This window comes from Delphinapterus leucas, chromosome 12 (assembly GCF_059928025.1).
Source record: "Delphinapterus leucas isolate spDelLeu-1000000601 "Yukka" chromosome 12, BTC_Dleu_Yukka2, whole genome shotgun sequence".
Lineage (NCBI taxonomy): Eukaryota > Metazoa > Chordata > Mammalia > Artiodactyla > Monodontidae > Delphinapterus > Delphinapterus leucas.
Window position 1 is genome coordinate 58,200,813 of NC_143140.1, and position 25,775 is coordinate 58,226,587.

Below are 25,775 nucleotides of genomic sequence, written 5' to 3' on the forward strand. Positions count from 1 at the left end.
ACCCACGCCCCCACCCCACCCCGTGCTCATTTCCATCCTCTTCAACAGGAATTTAGCAGCCAGAGTTTATGGTCGAAATTCTATCCATATAAGTTCCTCCGGGGACTGAATCATCAGCACAATGCTTTGGAACCACTCTGGTCTTCTTTACCAAATTCAACCTTTCTGTCAACAACAAAATGTGGAAAGGACACAATGTTTCCGTACTCCTTCCACATCAAAAAATTACCTCCTACCGGAACTAGAAAATGTGTGTCACTGTGAATTACCATCTGCTACAGCTCCTCGCCGCCGGGCAGCGCCGGGGTCTCGCACACAAAGGGTGAGAGCGGGGCGTGGGGAGGCTGCAAGGCGTCGCTGCTCCGCCCGGCCAGGCCATGTTCGCCCGAGCGGCCATCCCGGCAGTGGGGACTAGGAGCCGGCTCAACTTGGGGCTCGGGATATCTGAATGCCACGGAAACTGCGATCCTACCCAAACGAGTCAGGGAGAGAGCAGCCGAGGGCGTGCGCGAGCTGAGTGAGTGCTTACGTCGCAGCGAGATCTGTGCTGGGATAATTAGAGAGGAGTTAGGCTGAGCCGCGTCCTCTTTGAGCAGCGGCAGCCGCAGCCGCCGCCGCCGCAGCAGCAGCAGCCCGGAGGGGCGCGCCCGACTGCGGCCGCTGGGCAGCCCAGGGTGAGGCCCGCGCCCCGCAGCCGCCGCCCCGCCGCGCCCACGGTCCCGGCGGCTCCGGGCGCACAAAGGCGGCGGCTACCCGCGTGGCCTTCTCCATCCAGGCGTTCGATTCTCGCTCCCTTCCTTCTCCTCTCCCGAAGGCGAGAATGGCAGGGCCGGGCGAGAACCTGGGGCACCGGTGGCCCTAACTCTGCTCCCCCCACCCCTCCTGCGGGGAGAGGAAGCGGGCTGCTCGCGGACGATGTGGTCAGGGCTGCTCCCCAGAGCGTCTTCTGCCCGGGTCCCAGCTGCCGTCCCTCTTCTCTGCTCGCTCCAACCCACCGAGAGGGGCTGATGCTGCTATCGCCGCCGCCGCCTCCGAAGCCGCGGCCGATGGATGCCAGGGAGGGCCGCCTTGCTTAGCGTCCCCGCCTCCGGGTTTGCTGGTAGGAGCCCGCTGCTCTTTCTTCTCTCTCGCTTTGGGGTATTATAGAAAAGGTTTTATCCTCCACTCCTTTTTCCCACCCTCTCCTCCCCCAACCCTGCCTTTGCAATGTACCTTCCCGGCGAGATCCCTCCCCCCAACCTCTCCGCAGCAAGTCCGTTGAAATAAAGGGCTAGAGGAAGGCAGAAGTTGGGGGTGGGGTTGAGGGGGGAGCCCACGCTGGTGCCAACGCCACCAAAACCCCTTCTGGTGCCTTATGAGATCACGGTGCATCCAGGAGGGGAGGAGGGAAGGTGCGCTATCTGCAGAGCCTCCGCCTAACTGGATCACAGTCATTTTAAATGGAATCCCACAAATGTCTTAGAAATAGCATCTTTGAATAAGTAGAAGGAGAAATAAGCTCCTTCCCCCCTCTTTTTCTTTCTCTCTTTTTCCTTCTGGCAAAGACGCTCTCTCCCCCGCCCTGAGCTCCGCGCTGAAGAGCCGCCTTATTATTAATCAGAATTTCCATCGTTATCCCTGGCAGGAGCATCCTTCAGTAGGGACCGCAGAAGCATCACAGTGCTGGGGCTGAGATGTGCATGGGGGCTGTTTCTGTTACATCTCGGAAGAGAAGAGGACAGCACCAAGATCAGCACCACCTGTGCGGGGTGCAGTTAGGGGTGTTTTGTTAGGAGAGAGAAAGGACAAGAAGAGGAGTGCTGGGCCGCCAGAGGTCCACATCTCTTTAAAGGAAAGGGACAAGGGAACTAAAGTGGGACATTGTTTTTAGGGGGTGGGCAAAGAAGTTTATATCCTTCATAGAAAAGGTGTGGGGAAGCAGTAGCAACAGGGTACTTGACTGGACACCAAGACAAATCGTTTCCTGTAAAGAAGAGGAAGCAGGCAGCAGCGAGGTCTGGAGGCCGGTGTGTGGTAGTGACCAGGGCCAGCGGTGCAGTGGGACAGCCAGCAAGAGAAAGGCAGGGCTCAGGAACAAGCAGAACAATGACTCATTTACAGGCTGGTCTCTCTCCTGAGACCCTGGAGAAAGCCCGCCTGGAGCTCAATGAGAACCCAGACACACTGCACCAGGACATCCAGGAGGTGAGGGATATGGTCATCACTAGGCCGGACATTGGCTTTCTCCGCACAGATGATGCCTTCATCTTACGCTTCTTACGGGCCAGGAAGTTTCATCACTTCGAGGCTTTCCGCCTCCTGGCCCAGTACTTTGAGTACCGGCAGCAGAACCTGGACATGTTCAAAAGCTTCAAGGCCACTGATCCGGGCATCAAGCAGGCACTGAAGGATGGCTTCCCTGGGGGCCTAGCTAATCTGGACCACTATGGCAGGAAGATTCTAGTCCTTTTCGCTGCCAACTGGGATCAGAGCAGGTAAGTCCTAAATCCAAACTTGTATTAGGGCTTCTTTTACTCTCCCATTTTCCAGAATTTATCTTGAGTAGTGTCATAGCTTTACAGCTTTGACGTTACTGTTTATTTGGCTCGGGGTGGGTGGGTGGGGTGGGTGGGAAGAGAAACTGGAACGAAGAAATGCGTTTTTGGTGGGCACCCTGGGAGGGGGGTGGGACTTTTATCTTTACCTTTGAAACTCTTACTTCACTAGCACCCGTTTTCTACTGCAGTGTTAGGTGCTTCATGAACCATATTATTGTGCTGTATAATCTCAGTCATTCAGCTTCTAAATAAAGCTGCTAATTTTTTCAACTCCTAAATAAGTTTACTGTTCTGTGGAGAAATGAGTATGAGAATGGAGACAACTTTCCCTCCTTCCTCCTAAAGAAATTCTTTTTTTTTTTTTTTTCCTAAAGAAATTCTTAAACTGGATTCATCACCATCATCGTCCTCCACCACTTCCCCCTCCTCTCTCTCTTTAGTACTGCGGTTTTATTTTTTTAAGACTACCCTGGCATTCAACCAAGATCAAGTAGTTTTATTGCTTGGAAACTTTTCTGCTTGGTGATGTGTAGATGAAGGAATAATATAATGTGTGTCACTTCAATAAAAAGGAAGAGTTGTCCCCTCTGTTGCTGAGCATGCTGCCGACCCTGAAAATAAAGGCTGACTTGTGTGCTTGTTCTACACCTGTCACTAATCTAAAGAATGTGTTTCCTGTCTGATGTGATTTTTCATCATTTGGAAGGAAGTGAAAAATGTTCAGATCTGTCAGTTGGTAGACTTTCTGAGCTCTCTGGCTTTTTAATGGAGGAGAACTAATATTCTTACTTCATCTACATTACAATAGAAAAAACAGACAATGACTCTTCTACTTCCTCAGTTGGAGGAATTATTTTCTCAGATTGAAAGATATAAGAAATTATAAAAGACCTTTGTGTAAGGTAGTTTCAATTAAGTTTGAAGTTAAATAAATGTCATGGAACTTAAAAGCGTTACCAGAATTATGAATCATAAGAAGCTTGTTGTTAAAACATTGTTGTATTTTTAGTGTGGTGAATGGTGATTTTTGATGCATCTGGTTAGTTTAAACCATCTCTGGAGCAACTTTAAAAGACTTTTACAGTTACTGAGAAATCTTATGGCTCTTATAGGTCTCAAGATAGTCTTCTCAGAGTCTTGGGATTTTAGAATGCAAATTAATATTTTTAACAGGCGTTTAACCCTTCAGTTGGTCTCCTTTTCCCTGTAATTCTACGTTGAGAACTACAATTATTTTTTAGGTAAATATAAAGGTAAGCTACTACCTGAAGAATCATAAAGCTAAGAAACTCATAGAGTTAGCCATTGAGGGGAATGGAGCTCTCTTTCTGTCTCTTATTTTGGTTAATTATAGAGATTTTACTGTACTCTTTATCAGGTAGCAAAGTTTAAAGGCTCATGAAATGCCATCCTTTGACCACAATTTCTCTTTAAAAAGTTTTTGTTTCATCTAAGAAGTACATTGTAGGGTTATGCAAACCAATTATTGTGTATATCAAAGCAGAAAAATTTTATTCAAGAAAGAACCTAGTATTTCATGAGTTAGACTGGAACTTAGTTTATTGAGTTGCCATGAAATGGGTGCTATGGAAATTGTATATTTAAATATGTCTCAAAGTCTGTTAAAGATATCATTAGGGAAGCAGATTGCCCTTAGGGAGACATGAACATACATCAAACCTATTTTCATTTATTTCTATAAGTGAGCTAATATTGACATTGATTTATAAACCTAATTAAGATGAAAGCCACTTGTAGTTCTCACGTATGTGGAAAGGTGATTATTTTGGACTTACTAAAGAAACTATGTTTTAGTTGTCTATCTCATGTTTTCACGTAAAGGCTAAGTTACTAGTAATCAAAATATATCTCCCTGGAAATTTACAATGGGAGGGGACTTATTAATTGATATGTAGAACTATTTCTTTAAATCTACACAAAATCTTAAATATTAAAACTTTGTACATGTGACATTAAAAATGAAAAGCCATGTCCTGTAAAAATACCTTACAGGGCCTATAGACTAATAATTGTGAATTCAATTTCTGTGGTTTGAAATGAACAGGTATGATCAAGAAGTTTTAGTACTTCAAGATCAAAAGGTATACAATTTATTTGGAGCTTAACTAAAATTCAGTTGAGTTTCCTCCTCCTATATTTTTTTTTAAAAGTCCCTCCCTCCTTTTCCCTGCCTGTGACCCCCTATCCCATATCTTGTACATATACAAGGACTAGTGGATAAGCAGGTCCCCCCTCTTGGCATCCTCTGTAAACCTTTATCCTTGGGAGATGTGCCTAAGAACTGTCTCTGCCCTGCTCGGAAACCAGCAGGACAACTGCCTTTCTGACAGTGCCCAGAGTGTCACCAGCTCTTTTCCTGCCTTTGGCCTGAATCCCCTTCCTTCCTCCACTGTACATTTTCAAGGCTTATCTGACTTGACTCCTACAGAAGTCTCTGCCACCTTCCCTAGGTGTTTACCTTACGATTGCTCTGTTAGCTGGATATGCCATGTGCCAAATTCTTTTACTCCTCATCCCTCCCCTGTTCTGTGAGTGAGGTGTTCTCACCTTCCTGCTCTGATCCCACCAGTCCAAACAACCTGGGTCCCTGCAGAAGACTGCACATCTGAACATAATTCTAACCACCTTCTAGAGCTGTTCAGTGAATTACCTGGCTTTCAACAACTAAAAAAACAAAAACAAAACCAAAAAAAACACTATTAAAAGAGACAAAATAGGGCTTCCCTGGTGGTGCAGTGGTTGAGAGTCCGCCTGCCGATGCAGGGGACATGGGTTTGTGCCCCGGTCTGGGAAGATCCCACCTGCCGCGGAGCGGCTGGGCCCGTGAGCCATGGCCACTGAGTCTGCGTGTCCGGAGCCTGTGCTCCACAACGGGAGAGGCCACAACGGTGAGAGGCCCGCGTACCGCAAAAAAAAAAAATAAATAAAGAGACACAATAGCATTGTTTTAAGAAAGAATAGGTGGGAATTGTCCAGGATTGCACAGGGAAATTCCAGAAATGAGGTAGAAGAAAATGTCCCCCTTTATTTGGATAACAGGTTATTTCCAACTTCCCAAAGGGAATATCAAGATTTTTTGTGAATTTTGAAAAACTTTGTAAAGAGTTTTGTATAACAAAAAAATACTAAGCCTCATGTTATTATAACAGCACCTGAACTAGAGTTAATGTTCAGTAAATGTTTGTTGAGTTGAATTGAGTTATGCATTTTTTTAAAAAAGAATTCTAAGCAGGAAGTTATCTATATATACTTTCTCCTATATTGAATTTTTAGGACAGTTTTCTGTGCTTCTCAGGAGACTGGAAACAGTAAATGTGTGTGAGATGGTGACTATAAATAAAATAGTGTCTCTTCCTATTGCAGTATAGTGCAGGTCAGTTTCAGGTTATTGCAAGTAACCTGACCGTTTCCAAAGCCTTTACAAGAAATATGGAATCTTCAGGAGACTGAGGTATAATATTTACAGTGTACCCACCTTGTAATACAGCTAAAAAAATATTTGAAATACTGAAATGTCAAAATGACTTTCAGTGTGGTCTGTGGTTCTTTTATAAAAAAACATAGAACAGGTTTCAGATGATTTGTTACGTTTATTGAGCAGGCTATCCTTGGCAAAGATTCACACAATTTTATCTTTTTTTTTTTTCAAATCGTCTAACATAATTTCTGAAAACAAAAGTAAATTCCACAAAATTAAAAACAAACGGATTGTTACCCTGCAGCACTGTGATGCAGTAGTCCTCCATATATTACATGCTATTTTGCTTTCCTGAGTGACAGTGCCCTGCTTAGGACTCAGCAAATACCTTCAAATTGTTCACCTGATTTCATCAACAGAGTGTGATGATAATGTACCAAGAAGCTAGAATAGATTATACTACCTTAAGAAAAGGAAGTTTGGAACGAAAGTAGATTGTGGTCTAGACCCTACCGCGTGAGAGCAGGTATGTGAGAAGTCGAAATTCACTGTCATGTAATTATTGGGAATATTCATGAGTAAACTGTGTTACCTGAAACATAACGATGACATGTATTCTGATATGTGGCCTGTAATTTGTCAGTTAGCCTGCAAGTGATATTTTACCTTCTTAGACTTATAAATGACTTCTCTATACTTAGTACCACAAACAACCAATTGTAAACGAACAATTTATCTGGAATCTGATTAACAGCCATTAGAAAACAATTAAATACAGCCAAGTTAAAATGATTCTAATATAGTGGCAATTCAGAAAGTACTGACCGTCTTGTACCATGTTTGGCTTGTCATAATGGATATTGATTATCACTTATAGTACTGAAACTCTGAAACGGCTCAAAGACTGATTGGTGAGACAATGCTATGATCCTCTAACTTATCCTGGAATTTGCCTAAAAAATGTACTGTTGTCAGTTTGTTCGTTCCTATCGTGTGGCTTTTTCATACAAAGGAAAATATTATACAAATGGCCAGCTACTTGAAGCTTCAGTTTTAATTATGACTATGCTCTCATTTATTAAAATAATGTGGCCAACCTTCAAATGAAAGAAGGTTATGATGATGGTAGCTTAAAATTTTTAAATAATAGCCATAGACTATACATATTTGCTTTATTCTCAGCCACAAAGCTTTACTCTTCTGTGGAAGTGCACTAAAATAAAATAAAATAAAATATAAAATAAAATAAAATGATTAGAAATAGATTAAAACAGACAAGGGCAATTAACTAGTTAATTAGGGAGAAACACTCTTACTTGATAATTTTAAAAACAAAAAACAAGCCAAAAAAGAGGCTTAATTTTTTGGACTGATTTTTCAAGTCTTCTTGGCTCTGTTTATTAAAATATTTAAATTTTTCTCAACTTTTTTTTCTTGGTGTCATATATCCTGGCAGGGTCAGGAATCCTTACCTTCGAAAGCCTAGAGGCACTGCTATGCTGTATTACGGCTGATTTTGAGATTAGGTCAATACTAGGAATGCAGGTATGGGTTCCATGGGGTTTCTGTCCCAGCAGGGCTTCTGTATTGCTTCCTTATAGGGCTGCTCTTTAAACAAATACTCTGGGAACTGCAGCTTACTTCAAAATATGCCCTTGGTTCATACCATGGAAAATGGGAGAGAAAAAAAATTGTCCTGAGAAATGTTAGCGAAACATTGGGACAAATCTCTTAAAAAAAATAGGACAGTCTCTAAAAATTAGGGTAATTATGCAGTAATTAGTGAAATAATCCTGAAATAACAGCAGTGACCAAGAGTTCCAAACTTCAGCAGGATGTTGATTGGGTCTGGCCCAAACCAGGCTATTTTCATGTTTCAAATATGCAACTTTAAACAAAGTTGAAAAGAAGCAACAGATTTGATGTTACTAAAGTGCTCTAAAAGGATGTCTCAAAAAATGTGTAAAGATATTTTAAAACATGAGCCAACAATTAATAAATTATTAAATTATACTTAGTAAATTACTATATTTCCTCCATTCTGGGAAAAAGATTGAATTCTTTTACATCATTGAATGCAGGTACGTACATTTCATTAACATAGTAAGTGGCACTATTGACATGAGGGAAAAGATGTCCCCGTATGTTGGTTGGGTCCTTACAACATCGAGTAAAATGAGTGAATAGAATAGTACTTGATTCAAATCAATGTTTTAAAAAGTATACTTTTTTCCAGCATTTGCTACATACGTGGACATTTAATAGGTGCTAGGTGCAAAAAAAGACACATGACACATTCTTTGTACCATCAAGGAACATACAACCTCTCCGGGAAGAAAAAACACAAAAAGCTAAATAACTCCAGAGAGGTCATTAAGTGCTAAATGAGGGTATTGCTTGTCAGTGCTGGAAGTTCAGGGCAGGGGCAGCAGTCTGCTCAGTGTTGTATAGAAAGAAAATCACCTGCTCGGGTAATGTAATTCAACCTTTTATTTTTTCATTTTAATTAATTATTTAATTCATTCATTCATGTTGAAACACTTTTATAGCATATGCTATGTGTCAGGCACTATTCTAAGCACTTTATAAACATTAATTTATTAAATCTTTATCACATACATACAAGATAGGTTCTGTTAATACCCACATTTTGCAGATGCGGAAACTGAGGCACAGAGCAATTATTCCACCCATAACCTCACAGCTAGTAAGTGAATTGGTCAAACTTGTTTTGTGTGTACAGGTAGTTAACCAACATAAATCTGGGAAAAGACAATTAAATATAATTATATAAAAAGCAAGCTCTGATAATTAAAAAATCCATCTATGTTTTAGGAAATCTTGATTAAACATCAGAACGTAGACCATTAGGCACAGAAATTTAAGTTGGTAGAATAAATATTCGGAAGGCAAAGATTGCATTAAGCAGCTAAGCAGACACTTATTCTGCTCTGAGGAAGAGTTGCCTTTTCAATGTTTGTATTTTTCCAGCACAACTTTGTTTTATTTCATTTCATTTTATTTTGGCGGCAGCCCGTGCACACTTTTTAACCTTTTTTTCCCCCAAAGAATTACATTTTTCTTCTAGATGTTTCATTTACAAGAATTCTTTTGTCCTTATGCACCTACATTTCCACAGCACTAAAATTAAAGCAAGACTGAGACAACTAATCTGTGCCTAGGGGTACAAACCAGACACTTAATTATTTTGGATTTCATATTTCCTCCAAGGTTTGTAGACTTAGCCTGTTCCCATCCTGACTTTTACAAATGTCTTGTTACTTTTCTTCCGCCAAAGCCCCTTGCTGGGACCAGGTTGGAGCTAACCTGGTAACTGGCCTGGCGCCATGTTGGTATCGACTTTCTGATCCATCTTCTGACACACAGTATGCCACTGAGACATGAGAAAGCAGAACAGCTATTCATCAAACTCGGTTCTAGGTCTAGGCACCATAAGGAGTGGAGAGCACTGGGGTGTCAGAAAGACCCAGCTTCTCATCTAGGCTTCCAGTTTTACTCCCATAGTGATTTTGGACAAACTGTCTAAATTCTCTGAGACCTCATCTGTGTCCTCATCTCCAAAATAATAGGAACTAAGTCAGGCACAGAGACTTTGGGCTTATTTTGAGATTAAGACAATGTGTTTGAAATTGCTTTGGAAATCTTAAACGATTACACAGATAGAGATATTATTATTACCACTCAGTAATATAAAATACCTTGGTGAATTCATTGACTTTAGCACTAATGATACTCTGAGGCATTAATAAAAGTAATTCTTCTCCTTTGTCTCTTCCCCTGGCACCTTTCTAACACAAAGTGCTTCAGACTTTAGAAAATGTGGCATAATGAAAACTGAGGGTTGGGGGCAGCCTTAATGAAGAATTTAATAATGGCTGATTGATTTAGTGACAGAGGGGAAGCTGCTTGCTCTTGTGCTGCTCAGTGTGATGCCAAGATGCCAGTTTTTCCTTGTCAGGCTAAAAGAAAGGGCTGGAGAATAGGAAGGAAATGGCCTGTTTGTGATTTAAGTTGCTCTTTGCACTGATTGTAAGCTCTAGTAGGGGATAAGACGTTGTGAACCCCAGGAGAGAAGCATAGGCTAGGTAGCTCCCCAAAACCTTGTAAGGCCAGAGGCAGGAGAAGAAGCTTCCCTGCTCTTGATCACACTGGTACTAAATAGGAGAATTTTTTTTTTTTTTTTTTTTTTACATATTATAGCAGCTTTGACTTCCTTCAAGAGCAGTGGTCTACATAGTCCCAGGTGTACTGGTGTCATTATTTCATTCTCTCCAAGTTGATTTCAGGTTCAGGCTTTACCTAATGCTGCTTTGGGAAGCACAGTCAGGAGCCAAGAGCTCCATTAATGGGCTAGTTTATTGTTTATGGCTTTCTTTCAACATAGAAGGGAAGAATAGCAATGGTAGAGCTACTATAATTGGGGTATAAACCCCAAACATGAGCTTGTGAAATACTTATTGTAGTGACGTCTAATTTGTAAAATACAACAGTTCAGAAATAGTTTCAAAGAGAATAATGAAAGCAGGATTCCTGAAGACAGAAAATTCATAAAATGCTCCATTTCTTTGGAAGATACTTTGCAGACTTTGGCAAGGTCTCATGTAATAATGTTCTGCTTAGGAATAACCTGCTGAGCTGCTAATGGTAGTAAGAGGATTGGAGTGTCAAGAGTGTCTTTTTTGTTTGTTTGTTTGTTTTTTGCGGTACGCGGGCCTCTCACTGTTGTGGCCTCTCCTGTTGCGGAGCAACAGGCTCCGGACGCGCAGGCTCAGCGTCCGTGGCTCACGGGCCTAGCCGCTCCGCGGCATGTGGGATCTTCCCGGCCGGGGCACGAACCCGCGTCCCCTGCATCGGCAGGCAGACTCTCAACCACTGAGCCACCAGGGAAGCGCTTTTTTTTAAAAAATTAATTAATTAATTAATTTTTGGCTGACTTGGGTCTTCGTTGCTGCATGCGGGCTTTCTCTAGCCGCAGCGAGCGGGGGCCACTTTTCGCTGCAGTGCGCGGGTTTCTCGTTGCGGTGGCTTCTCCGCTGCAGAGCACAGGCTCCAGGTGCGCGGGCTTCAGCAGTTGTGGCTTGTGGGCTCTAGAGTGCAGGCTCAGTACTTGCGGCGCACGGGCTCAGCCGCTCCGCGGCACGTGGGATCCTCCCAGACCAGGGCTCGAACCCGTGTCCTCCACACCGGCAGGTGGAATCCCAACCACTGCGCCACCAGGGAAGCCCTCAAGAGTGGTTTTGACCTGCCCTTTGAATTCAGTTAGCTAGGATGTTTTTATGTTTCTTTTATTAAACTTATACATTAGTATAATTTATATAAAAATCACTTAATTCTCTTTTTGGAAGAAGATATTAAATTAAAAAAACCATTGTTAGATTTACCCTTGAAAACTTTGCAAACCTGCTTTTCTCTATTGATGATCCTGGGATTTGCCTTATTTCCTTTCCTTTGGAATAATGATATGTATATAAGTTTCTCTCTTGATTTGACACAGTTTTGGAAAAACCAAACTTAAAATGTGTTACTTAAAACAAATTGCCTCTTGTTTTCAGCCCTACTGGTGCCATGGTTTATTCTTCATACATACAGTGCAACGTTCTTCCAAAGCCGATTTCAGATTCCACTTTTACTTAAGGCTGTTTGGTATTAATGCTATTTGTCATTCTTATAGGAAATGTAAGAATGATCATAATGGGGGGAAGTTCTAAACTGGATTGTTCTAATTTTTAATTTTCTTAACTGTGATATTATTATGAACTTCAGAAATTAAAGTGAATACTTTTTTAGAGGGGGTAGCTCTAAATTTTAACCAGAACTAAAGCCTTCCTCCTCCAACTTTCCAGTCTGTGTAGGCTTATAGGCTTTCGGTCACAATACTGTGTTAGGCCATTATGTTTAAAAAGGAGATGAGCCAGCCATGAAGTGACAGATAAAGGTATTCAGTCATTCATATTTCACAGATTTAAAGACAGCTAACAGAGCTCTACAAAAAAATTTATCTCATGTGCTTTTGTAGTATTTTGGGATGCCGTAGCCTTAGGCCTATAAATACCCTGTATACTTTCCAGAGATTTAAACATAATCTCTTGATCCTTGCCTTTCACAGTAGTAATAAGCTATCTAAAGATTATTGTTAATTTTTAAGTAAAATTTACAAGCAAACATTCTTTAGTTCTGATCATACCCTGCCTATGTCTGTGGTTACCATTACAGTGAAAAGCGTGCTATGTGTGTATTCCAACCAACGTTTACTGAACACATGCTACATACCTAGCATTGTGCAAATGGTTTCACCTGAATCATGTCTTTGACTTCCCTTCCCATACCCCCTCCTCCCACCTTGCCACTGCCAGTGAGATGCAGTGAGATAATCATAGATACTCTCATTTAAGGGAACTAAACCTCAGAATGATAAATCATTGACATGTCCAGGGCCATACAGCTAATGAGGGACAGGAAGAGATTCCGTCTTGAAGTCTTCTGACACCACGCCCTTTGCTTGATTAATGCTGGGACCCTAAAGAGATTCTATTCCAAACTACTGATTTTACAGATGAGGAAATGAGGCCCAGAGAAAGTGAGAAATTGCCTGAGGTTTCACTGTTAATTATTCCTTCCTTTTTGAACTACTACACTTTCTCCATTCGCCTCCAAATGTTTTTAGAAGTCAAAATAGAACTACTCCCTCACATGTGCTCACTGTCTCATGCATCTTCCTGGTGAGCCCATCGCTTCCACTGAATCCCAATGATTTCCACTCCTAATCCACCCCCCTCCCCACACCACCTCTCCCCTGAGGTCAGGATTTCTTTCTCTCGCTTTTCCCAGATACCTCCATCTGAATGTCTGAGCAGAAAAGTAAACTTGAAATGCAGGCTGCTAAAAACGGAAAATTGTTAACATCTTCCATAAATTTACTAATCCCTCTTGAAATGCTGGGATTCCCTCTTAGAGTAATTATCTCATTTTCTTCTCAGCTCAGATTGCATTACCTCATCCACTTCCTTGAACGTAGGATTGGTGTGCTTTTGATTCTGGAATTTTCAATCTTGAGCTCTCTCCTGAATTTGGAATTTACTTTTTCAGATGTTTACTTGATATATCTTTCTGGGTATACTACATGTTTCTCAAGTACAACGGATACTATTCCAAATTCCACATTTCCAGCCATCCTCAACTGTATCCTCTTTTTGCACTATTGATTTTGATGAAAGATTTTTACCATCTAATCAGACTGAAGCTAGAATCTGTGTGTCATCTTATACTCTTCCCTCAATCTTAGCCCTCACATTTAATTATTAAATTTTAAAAAGTTTACCTCTAAAATACTTCTCAAATTTGGCTTCTTTTCTTCTTACTTCCGCTGCCTTCGTTGAGGCAGTGTCTTAATGCACAATTAGTGTCTTTGCACTCTAGTCTAGTTCCATTTTAGAAGAAAGTAAAGAACATTTATGGGGTTTTTACAATGTGCCAGGCACTGTGCTAAGTTGCAAGGTAGAAAAAGATAAAGTCTTGACCCCTAAATTTGGATGGCCTATGTAATAACAGACAGGTACATTTTCCCTTTTATTTTCATTGATCTCCCTTTCTTTCTGTCCATCCCACCTTTCCTTTTTGTCTTTTATTTTCTTTTATCTTTATGATATAAACTCAGTACAATTAAAATCTGTTGACCCTTTCAATTATAACTGTTTATGTATAGTGTTGTTTATTGATGAAACTCCTTCAAATCTCATTCTCAAATTTTCCACATGTGGAGATATGAAATGTCAGTACTACTGAGAGCATTCTTTGAGCTCTTTAAAAGTACCATGCGTAGTTTTAGGGTTGTTGAAATGAGATTTTACAAACTCATAGCAAGGCCTGGAAGGAAAGGAAAAGGAAACAAATTGTAGTATTTTCAAAAGCATTGGAATTTGTTTTGGTAGAATGCATGTTAAATTCTACTATGTCCCCTGAGTATAGCGAATAAAGTAAACTTCATCTTAAAAGAGGATTTTTAAACAAAATCATTTCCTTAAGATTCCTGATGTAGTTTAAAAGGGAATTTTTAGTATGCTTCACAACTTTCTATAGCTTCTACACAAGTGGTTGTCAGATTTAATGCAGCCCTTTTCTGTTGCCGATAGGTACACACTGGTGGATATTTTGCGTGCCATCTTACTTTCTTTAGAAGCCATGATTGAAGATCCCGAGCTTCAAGTGAATGGATTTGTTTTGATCATAGACTGGAGTAACTTCACCTTCAAGCAAGCCTCTAAACTTACACCAAGCATGCTGCGCTTGGCTATCGAAGGCCTTCAGGTAATGATTTACAAATTACCCAGTTTCTCAGTCTCCCATGTTTGGCTTATCTGTGGTAGAACAACAGAAGATCTTACTTAAGGAATAATAAAAGCACATTTAAAAAACTAGTTTTCAAGCACAAACACTAACTGGACAAAGGATCATAGAAGAAAAGCTAGAATATGTGGGCCTTTTAATGAATGGAAGCTTGTGACACTTGGCACTAAGCCCTCACTATGTCTATAAGTGCCAGTGATGATCTGGGATTTTTAGCTTGATAATCAGAACAAGCAACATCTTCTGGATTTTAATTATTAGCTATCTAGGCTTTTGTTTGTTTTTCTTTCCTTTTCTGTGTATAGTTGTTAATTAGCTAAATGTTTGCTTCATTGTTCCATTTAGTTGCCCAACAACTGTTGGAAAGCCAATCAATCAATGTTTTTTGGTATCTAAGATATGCAATCACTGTTTTTAATTACTTCTTTATACTTAATTGGGTTTTTTTTTTTTTTGCTCTTTTTTTTTTTTTTTTTAATTGTGGAAGGGCCGTGATGTGGAGTTGACAGAGGAATGGTGCATCTTCCAATGAATGACATTTAACTGGTTGGGAATTATAAAATGGAAAATCAGTTATTATTTAGTGGCATGTTATAAACCTAATATCGACGATTTCTTTTTAAGTTTTAAGGTGTCTTTTTTCTGCTCTCTGCTTGGCTTTATGCTACTTTATATATACTATTTAGGGAATAAAATTTAAATTCTTAAAAAGATTTGCAACTTAATTCTTAAGTGAGGTTATTCAGTATTTATTCTCAGTATGTTCAACATGCTTTTTAGAAGTTTGCAGCAGTTAGTTTTTATAACGTTTATCACTGAAAATATCACAAAATAACTAATTTTATCGTTGTCATTCATTAGTTCAGGATGCTAGATTTTTTTTTTTTTTTAAGTAGAACAACCAAAATTATCTAGATCTCTGCTTCACAGTAATTTCTGACTGTGTCTATAGGCACCTAAATTGAAGGATGATGGCCCTCTAAAAAAAGGTCACTTCTCCAAGCAGCAGGACATCTTAACCAAATTGAATTCACAGTTTGGGTTTTGCCCCTGGAGTGAATAAGACACACTGATCCTTTTCTCTGATAGGTTTTCCCTGATGCAGGTTTCCTGAGTTGCTCTTGCTGAGTCAGCCTTGCTCCTGCCTTATCTTGAACTACACTTTCTTTTTAACTCCATAGAGACAGTTAATAAGAGTTGGGAGGGCATGGGGAAACACAGTGCTTGGAAATGTGTGTATCATGTAGAATCAGTCCTAATTCTGCCCTCCTGCCATCAGCGTGTAAAGTGTTCCTCACTTTATAGAGAAAATTGGTCACCACCAACCATATTACATAACACAGAATGGTAACCTAGCCTTTTATAATCGTGATCCCAATTTAACTGGCATGAGGGGTAGTCTAGGCCTTCAGCATATGTAGAACTGGAGAACTCATATTATTTCCAAAAAATTGAAAAAAACAAAGAACTCAAAGATAGACTCAATATCTTGCTGTTTGCTAATTTACACACTTTATGGAGTCATTTAATAGTAATATGATAAGTCCTCGGTGGAGGAAAAAACTGACCACTTGGACACGTTTGGTAACTTCCCCATTACCCCTGGCTCCAATCAAGACTTTTTAAGTGCTGAGGGTCAGCCCAACAGGAGCTACAGTCAGATTAAACCTCTGTGCTTGTGTTAGACAGGGAAATGGTCCCCCTCTCTGCAGGGACCTCTGCTGAACTGCCTTATCTCTATTCCACATCACTGTCCCCATCCCCTTTCCTTGCTCCCAGGACCCAGACTGAGTAAGCAGGGTTGATTCCTCCTGGTTGCCAATTGGGAAGCCACTTAAAAGGAGGGAGATCCTCCTGGGAATAAATTTGACATGTTACTAACTTTTAAACTATTTTTTCTCTAGTTCAAATTAATTTTTAAATGCTCTATATCTATGTCTATGTCTGTGTCTATGTCTATATCGATATCTATAAACAATGGTGATTCTGAATAAGAATATAAGATGTGCTAAAAATGTTCCATTGTGACATGTGTGATTTCATATTTACTTTCATACTGAAGTAACGTTTTCTGACTTTTCTAATTAAGACTCTGTTTTATTTTGTACTTACTATGTGAGAAATATTATTGTGTATTGATATGTTTCACGCAGAGCATGAATAAACTGTTTTTTTTGAGATTAGCGTGAAACCGTAAAGTGTTTGAAGTAAAGACACATATGCACAATTTTAGATTGTTAAACACAACTACCGCCATCACTAAGACCACCACCAAAACCACAATAATAAACCCCTTCCAATTAACCCAGTCAGGGAAATTAAGAGGTGAGAATATTTTTAATAACTCAGTGATAATTTGTATCATGCTATCATTCTGCTATAATATGTTACTTTTATTTAGGCAAACAAAAAAATATCCTAGGGAATTAAACTAAAAGTAAGAAAAGCTACCAGTGGGTCTAGTGCCAAGGAGGAAACATTTAATGATGTGTATTATTAAGGGATGTAACTGTGTTTTGAAGAGGGCCCATCTCTCTTCCTTTATACAGAGGTGACTGTATAACCTCTCTACCTGCATACACCAATCCCCTTTTTCCTCAGGTATTTTGCTCCAGCTAGAGATAGCACCTTATACTTTGGATAAAAACACAGAGACCATTGCTGTAAGATCCACCTGTGATCACAGTGGAAGGCCAATAGAGAGACACTGTTGAAGGATGGAAACAGGCTATAGGGGCAGACAGACCTGGGTTTGGATGGCAGCCCTGCCACATATCAAATATTTGGGCAAATTACTTAACTTGTTTGGGCAAATTACTTAACTTGTTTGGATGTCAGTCTGTTCATTTATACCAATTTTAAAGTATTACATTAGAAATAATACACCTCGCAGGTGATACTAATGATCAAAGTAATTGATGTGGGTAAGCTCATTTTTCAAGTGGCAAATTTTCCTGGATGTGTGCTGTTTTTCTCACAATTCAGTGACTACCTAGGCTGTGAAGACTTAAAGATGATTGGGAATCTGAAAAATATCGTATTTTGCTTTTAGTGCTCAGATTATAGATAGACAGATTCCATTTTTTAAAAATCACTTATTTTGTGGTTAAATAGCATCTAGATATTTTCATGTTAGATGCCAAATAATATATTTTTTTCTCGTTGGAAGCCAAACAAAACATGAGTTTTTTTTTACCTGGTGAAAATTAATCTTTGTTTCTCTTGGGAGAAACTCCAGGCACAGTTGGAAAGGTGGTGATTGTGGAGATAGCTTTGGCCTTGAGGGAGGAGCAAGAGTTTGCTAAGGGAATAAGGACAGGAAGAGCATTTGGGGCAGGGAAACTTTGGGGGAGGTGCCTTGAACAGACAGCTACAAAGCATTGAAAGTATGTGATAAATCAGTTTCAATATGGCTAGAGTGAGAAATGAATTGAAACAAATGACCAGAGGTGATCTGGGAAGGGCAGGCTGAGACCTGGCCCTATGGGCTGGAGGAAGGCATGCTGTGTGGTTTGACCTGTGTACTCCAGACATGGGGACCTTTGGGACAGGAAAGTGACCTGGTCACTCTTCTTCTTTGGAAAGATCTGTTGGGTAGAAGAATTGACTTGGATCATAGGAGAGGGCTTAGATATAGAGAACACCCAGACTACCCTAGAGGTACTTATATTGATCCCATTTTGTAGGACAGATAATGAAACTTCAGGGAGTTTAAGATGCTTACCTGAATTTTCTCAGCTGACCTCAAGGCTTGAGTCCAGGTTGTCTGATTCCAAAGAATGAATGTCTTTCCTGAATCTTGTTTTTTCTGGTTTTCTGTTAATTAAAAAAATGATACAATTTTAAAGGTTACTTTCCATTTACAGTTATTACAAAATATTGGCTATACTCCTCATGTTGTACAATACATCCTTGAGCTTATTTTACATCCAATAGTTTGTGCCTCCCATGCCCCCTTGTTTCTGTTGTTTCCAGGGCTGTGCCTAAGAAAAAATGGGTAGCCTCAGGTTAAAGTAACTTTCCTCCCCCATGCCAAAAATCCTCACATTTCAGTACAGGTGAAATTTCTTTGTTGGGATAGTACAGTATTAAAATAGTCACAAATGGCTGACCTTGCACTTTTTTGGACACCAAGTGGCAGAACCATTTTCTTCTTCCCAGTGAGTGGTCTCTTTGAGTGACTACCAACCTCCCAGTTCCCTGTGATGAAGGGCAAGGGCAAGGCACTTTTCTGCTAGCCAGAGAACTTTTATCCTCACAACCACAAATTGGTAAGCCACTCATTATACCAATCCAAGGCAATTCTGTACGCTTTCTCTTTGCAGAATCTTCAAACATTTTTTTTTAAATGAAAGGCATAAAAGATTTTTTTACCAACACAGTGCGGCCCTTGATAGATAAGAGGCAACATCAGATATATTTTGTGGAAATAAAGTATTCATTCTTAGCCGGAAGGAAAAGAGAAAGAGAAAATTGTCTTGCATCTTACAAGAATTTAATTGATTAGGGTAGTCATAGTAACAGGAAGCATCTTAGAAAATCAATACAAGATTAAGTGGATGTGACTTGTTGACTCTAAGATATCTGCCTGGGAAGCCAATTAAAACATGAAATGTTTGGAAATACCTAGAACAGCTTAGACTGAATTTATAATGAAGCAGTATGCTTTTAATATTTTTTGGTTTCTGTTGCTCTATTTTAATATTTTTCTTATAAAATATTACCATTCTTAAAACTCTTTGGTAGTGAAAAATTCAAACTCTCTTATGAATCCAGAATCTCTTATTTGTGATGTTTTTAAACATATCCTGACCCTACCTTTGTTGTTTGTTGCCCTTTGGATGTATTTACCTGTTATTCCCCCTTAGCTCTGTTCTGCTGAGTCTCTGTGCTGTTGCTTTCACAATTTCACAGGAATCCCCAAACTCCATCTGCTGAAAAGTACATAATGTAGTCAAGAGGTTGCTTGCTGACAAGGGGTTTGGCTGTAACAAAGAATTGAATAGCTCTTTGAATTGCTACCTAAGACTCAGATGTAGGGCCATCACAAAGTACCTAAATCAGTGCCAGATATTGTAAGAGCCCTTAATAAATAGGACTTGTGAAAGAATCAAGAATATATAATCAATTCACAGTACTTAATGCTGGCCATTTCTTTTGACTCAAGGGTCCAGTGTTACTAGCAGCCACCAATCTGCTAGCTCTGAGAGCTCTGGTCATTCATGTGGAAGGCAGAAACTGCTGCCAGCTACAAATTCTGGCTCTGACTGTTTGGAAGCCCAGTCCTACCTAGGGGATCTTGCCAAAAAGAGAGGCTATGCTAATGACTTGGAACATCCCTGTCCAGGGCTAGCGGGTGAGGAGTGCCATTAACTTCAGTCTAGCGTTAGCTTATTCAGTCTTCCCGATCTTACCCACAGCTCCTGCTAGCTTTGAAACTGCACATGTGTGTGTGTGCGTGTGTGTGTGTGTGTGTGTGTGTATGTAGGACAGTTATGGGAGAATATTAAAAAGGAAGTCAGTGAGATATTGAGTAAATTAGGCTTTCATAATAAGACAAAAAGACTCTGCATTGCAACAGTGTTTTTTGCAATGGTTTTTAACCTGCCAATAGTTTTCAGGCTTATAATGCTTCTGACAATAGCAGAAACCTCTTGCATGCAAGCTGCCTTGTAAATTTAAGGCAGCATGATGGTGCATTGATGGTAGAGGTCTGAAACAATACCTGTCTTTTTGAAAATGAACACACGGACTCATGAACTGTATTTATTCAGACAGCCTGGAGGGTGGGAGCGTTTATTTCCACATTTTGTATGCACCGTCAGAACCAGGTTGAGAAACAGTGACAAGGACAGTGTATAAAAAAAAAAGTGACATTTTGTTCATCACATGCATAGCTGTCTGAACTAAGTGTGCTTCCTTTCAGTTGTTTCTTAACCTAAAACAAAATGAGTGAAAACCCTAAAGTTGCTTGATTTCATGGTATGAGAATGTGGCTTGGCTGAGAGGTTTAGTCCCCAGAAGTAGGACGTTGGAAGTCTTTTTAAAATCTGACAATAGACATGTAAAAGCTATATATAATATTCAGTTCAGCAAGCAGGCTGAGGATTATATAAACTTTGCTAACAGGCCAGGTTAATTCTGCATATATTTGTACATATATACACATAAACATAACACACACATGTACCTACATACATGTGTATATGCATATATCTCACTACTTTTTCTTGCATTAAAATTGCTGGTTTTGTTTTTTGATTAGCAGCTAAATCCATTTAAAATGTCTAGTTATAGGAAGTAGCTGTCAACCTTGAAAAAAAAATAAAGAGATGAGTGCTCTAGACTTACTTAACATACACTTACTGAATTAAAGTAAGGAGTATCAGTAACTATCCATAAAATTTAATACCTGTACACTTTCAACCACTGAAAAGGAGACTAGCTATCATTTTTCTTCTAATAGCCAAATAATTTAAGCAACAAAAGGGAAGGAAGGGGCTTCCCTGGTGGCACAGTGGTTGAGAGTCCGCCTGCCGATGCAGGGGACACGGGTTCGTGCCCCGGTCCGGGAAGATCCCACATGCCGCGGAGTGGCTGGGCCCGTGAGCCATGGCCGCTGAGCCTGCACGTCCGGAGCCTGTGCTCTGCAACGGGAGAGGCCACAACAGTGAGAGGCCCGCGTACCGCAAAAAAAAAAGGGAAGGGAGCAAATAATCTTTCTGTTTGAGTCATTGAGATAATGATAAATGGATAGAAAGTAACCACCTATAATGAAAAACTGAACAAACCATATGAGCTATTCTACATTTCATTTTATTGGCTCTGTTAAGACAAGTCCTTAACTGGAGAACAAAAAAGATGAGTAACTGCAAGTTCTCTCTTATTCTTTTTATTATCAATGTAAATGCATCTTGATATATTCTTCTCTCCCAGTAGAACTTCATTTTTTTCACTCTCTTCAAATCAAAATGGCAAAATGTGAACATTCATTTATCTTAAAAAAATTAGTTTAGATACAACCTTAAAAAAGAAAGGAATCCTGCTGTTTGCAACAATACCGGTGAACCTTGAGGACATTATGCTAAGTGAAGTAAGCCAGGCACTGAAAGACAAGTACTGCATGATCTCACTTACACGTGGGATCTACAAAGTCAAATTCATAGTAACAAGGAAGAGAATGGTGGTTACCAGGGGTCGGGAGGTTGGGAAAATGGGGAGATGCTGGTCAAAGGGTACAACATTTCAGTTATAAGATGAATAAATCCTGGAGACCTAATGGACAGAATGGTGACTATAGTTAATAATAATGTGTTGTATACTTGAAATTTGCTAAGAGAGTAGATCTCAACCGTTTTTACCACACACACACACACATAAAAAAAGGTAATTATGTGAGGTGATAGATATTGCCTGATTGTGGCAATTATTTTACAGTGTATGTGTATACCAAAATATCATGCTGTCTGTATACCTTAAATATATCCAATTTTTGTCAATCATGCCTTGATAAAACTGGAAAAAATTAGTTTAAGACCCCAGTGCTGTCAGATTTTCCTACAGATGTTGATAAAACTGACATGCTTATCTTTCAAATGTTTAGTCATTTCACCTTCATAAATGTACCCTCCTGGACATCTAAATCAAAATCTTTTGAAATCTCAAATTAAGGTGTCATTTTTGTTTTCTTAAGTTTTAAAATTCTGGTACCATATTGCCAGAATCTTGGAGGTAAGTGATTCTTCTGTCCCATCCATGAGTAGCACTCTTGTTATATTCTCTTAAGATTGATCTGGAAATTAAAATACTCTTTATTCTTCATTTTAACTATTCTGAGGATTTGTTTTTAATGGGCTTCATTTTCTTCATATCAGCAATTGGAGAAGTCACAATAAACTCATAAGAGGAATGCCTCCTTGTATTAATCCTGGGCTTCTATTTGATGCACAATTAAAAATAGTGTGTTTCTATGGCTTGAGGTCAACTGCATTTTGAAAGGCCTCAATCAGTTGGAATTTTAAGATGTGGGGGAGTGTGAGGTAGTTATATAAGGTAATGATAGCTGCTGTAACAAACAAACGAAAATGTGTGCATTTGCTCAACCATCTCACGGTGAAATCAAATAGGGTGCTTTGATCAAGGTATGGTGCTTCTCCTAGTGAGTCAGTAACCCATGTTCTTTCCACTTTGTTGCCCTGCCGTTTTCTATGTGTGGTTTCCTGGGTCACTTTGGTCAGTTTCATTGCATTTCCCTATAAGGTGAAAAAGCATGGAAGATCACATATGATACATGTCTATGGGCCAAACCTGAAAACAGTGTACATTGTTTATTTGAATCTGAATTCTGTTGGCTAGAAAACTCAGTCAAGTCGACACCCATAACTATAAAGGAGATGAAGAAATGTAGTCTGTGATTCTAGGAAGAAAAGGAATGGTGGACACCTCGTCCTCTCCTTCACAATGCTGATTCCCTAAAATACCTATGATGACTCTTCTATCAGCTCTTTATAGCATGTTTGCTTATGTTCTCTGAAAGGAAGAGGTGATAATTAGACAGCGTTTCAAGAAAGTTTTATTCCAACATTTAAGCACAAAGAAATAAATGCAGTTTTCCTACAATCCATTCTGTGTACTTACTGCAATCTCTGTACCCGACTAGCTTTGCGTAGGTAGGGGTACTGGCCATTTCTGTGTACGTGGGTCCCTATAGCTATATCCCCATAACAAAGGTAACACAGCTGCGATTCAGTCAGTTCAGCGCTCCTAAGATCCCGAATTTAAAAGGAGAAAAATAGTAAATCATTCTTCTAGCGTCTTAAGACTACATGTAAGACAGCTATAGTGATATTTTTGTTGCTTTACCTTGAAAGTTAGAAATCCTCTGAATTGGGGATTTAATTTTCATAAAATGAGAATATGACTTTTTAAAAAATTCGAGATTACCTACCTTGAGAAACTCCCCCAAAAAGAATACTAGCTGCTGAAACACTGAAAGGATTTCACTGTAGCGTCTTGTTGCATAGGCTTAAAAACTGGAATCAATGTCAAATTTTAGGACTCAGAGTCCACCAGCTTTCACCATTCTGTCAATATCTATCAAGTGCTTTAAAAACCAGTTGAAGCTTTACTTATTGTTTAGTCTTCTAGTGAAAACATGCAAAAAGTCAATATAATTTTAGTACATAAATTGATAAAGTAAAAGTTATACTATCAGTACCTAGCTTTTCAATCACATTGTGTACCATAAGGAATCCACTTTCCTCTTGAAGTTATTCTAGGAGCTCTTTATTTCCTGTTATGACTTTTTCCTCTTGTTTATTAGGTATGTATTAGAGCTGTCATTCTAGAAGACTTTCAAATTTCATTCTTGTTTAATATTCGCTGTGTCTTAGATTTCCTTTCCTCAAGTCCTTGAATTCTTTTCTCCCTTTTTTGTTTTGTTTACATATATATATATATATTTTTTTCCACCTGAAGGAGTACGAGGGAGGTAAAGTTGAAGAACACTTGCATTCTCTAAAGTGTGTTTATTTTTTCACATCGGTTAATAGTTTTGTCTAGATATATAGATTCAAAATAATTTCCCTCAAGTACTTTGAAATCATTATTTTATAGTTGTTAGGCATCCATTATTTCTGATAAGAAGCCTGGATTCAGACAAATTTTTGATACTTTGTAGGTACCTGTAAAAGATTTTAGGATCTTTTTTCCATCTTTGGCATTTACAAGCATGCATTTGGGAACAGATCTTCTTGTGTCTACCACACCTTAATGAATCCTTCAGATAGAAACAGAAACATTTTTGTTATTCTTTCCTTTCAATTTTTCTCTGATCCCTTTTCTGGTATTACTATTGCGTGGACATTGTATCTGTGGTCTTAATCCTCTGTGTATCATAATGTTTCTGGATCACATGTTTTTTAATTAAACTTTTCATTTTTATTTTGAAATTAATGTAGATTCACATGCAGTTGTAAGAAATAGTGCAGAGAGATCTCATATATGTTTTCCCCAATGGTAACATCTTGCAAAAATATTGTGCACTCTCACAACCAGGATATTAACATCGATATAGGGATGAAAGTCCTGGCTACGTACTCAGTCTTCTCTTACATGACCCTGGTGGGAGCTGAGATACCTCATCACAGCTTGATGAGGGTGCTTTCATCCTTTGCTGGTGTGGGTGGGAGTGAGGTCACATGTTTCTGTTTTTGTTTTTTTCTTTTCCTCTAGTGCTTGGCTGGAGTAGAGTAGTTATTGCCTAAAAATTTTGTGTGTTGCTAGTATGCGTCTTTCCTGGTCCTTTGGCCAGTGAGAGCAAGCTTTAGTTAGGGCTTTTTTGTCTGTGCCTGTTTCCAGTTGCCAGTTTCCTGAGCTATAAATCTGGGATATCTGAGGCAAAATCAAGCCCGGGGAATGTGCTAGTATTTCATTCTTTGGGTCCCAAAGTCTCTAGCTGGTCTGCCTTTTTCTTTTCACCATTTATAGTCTTCTTATGTTTGTTTTATGGATACTGCCCAGGTTTTTTAGTTATACTTAATGAGAAGAATAGGGAAAAGTATGATTTGATTATTCTGTCTTTCTGGAAGTGGAAGTTAGAACCACATGTATTTTTCATCTTCTAAAATTTTATCAAATATCTGATTTAATAAAGTTACTTTGCCTCATTTAGTTTTCAGTGTTGTAAATTTATTATAGTTTGTACCGTTTACTGTCATTTAAATTTGTGGAAGGAGGTGAGGAAAGTGTGCTTATTCAGTCAGCCTTATTGACTTGGAAGCTTCTTAACTCCTTAAAGCAACCATTTTCTTTCCTTTTTCTTTTCTTTTTTTTTTTTTTTTGTGGTACGCGAGCCTCTCACTGTTGTGGCCTCTCCCGTTGCGGAGCACAGGCTCCGGACGCACAGGCTCAGTGACCATGGCTCACGGGCCCAGCCTCTCCGCGGCATGTGGGATCTTCCTGGACCGGGGCACTAACCCGTGTCCCCTGCATCGGTAGGCGGACTCTCAACCACTGTGCCACCAGGGAAGCCCAAAGCAACCATTTTCTAGTTTAGGACCACAAGACGATAGAAATGAAGGTCATGAGCCATCATTTTTATCTATAGATAATGATCTAAGGGAGAAATTCTTCTTCTTCTATGTAGTAATAGCTTTTATTATTATGTTCTTTAAATCCCCAGAGATATTTTTCTAGGATTAAATATGGAGTAAATTTATTTCCAAAAACCCAAAAATATTCCAAGAGATATACCCATAATTATTTGCAAATTATTATGAACTAAGACGTTAAAGCTTAGAAAACCAGGTTTATTTTCAAGTAAGATGAAATTCAGGCAGATAGGCAATTTTATCACTTGGTTTTAAAAGAAAACCTCCAAAAGATGCTACCAGTCAGAGCATTGTCTCTCCTAAGATGGCTAAGAAAAGCACATT

General features: G+C 39.4%; 1 protein-coding gene across 2 annotated transcripts in view; it reads left to right on the forward strand.

Moving 5' to 3' along the window:
• The first annotated feature begins 255 nt into the window (after positions 1-255).
• CLVS2 (clavesin 2) overlaps positions 256-25,775 on the forward strand; it is a 71,075-nt gene continuing 45,555 nt past the window's right edge. For both annotated transcript variants that reach the window (XM_089921977.1, XM_030760286.2), the window contains exons 1-2: positions 256-2,474; positions 14,127-14,301. In XM_089921977.1, the coding sequence (XP_089778103.1) occupies positions 2,086-2,474; positions 14,127-14,301 (564 nt within the window). In that variant the 5' untranslated portion in view covers positions 256-2,085. The remainder of the gene's footprint in view (positions 2,475-14,126; positions 14,302-25,775) is intronic.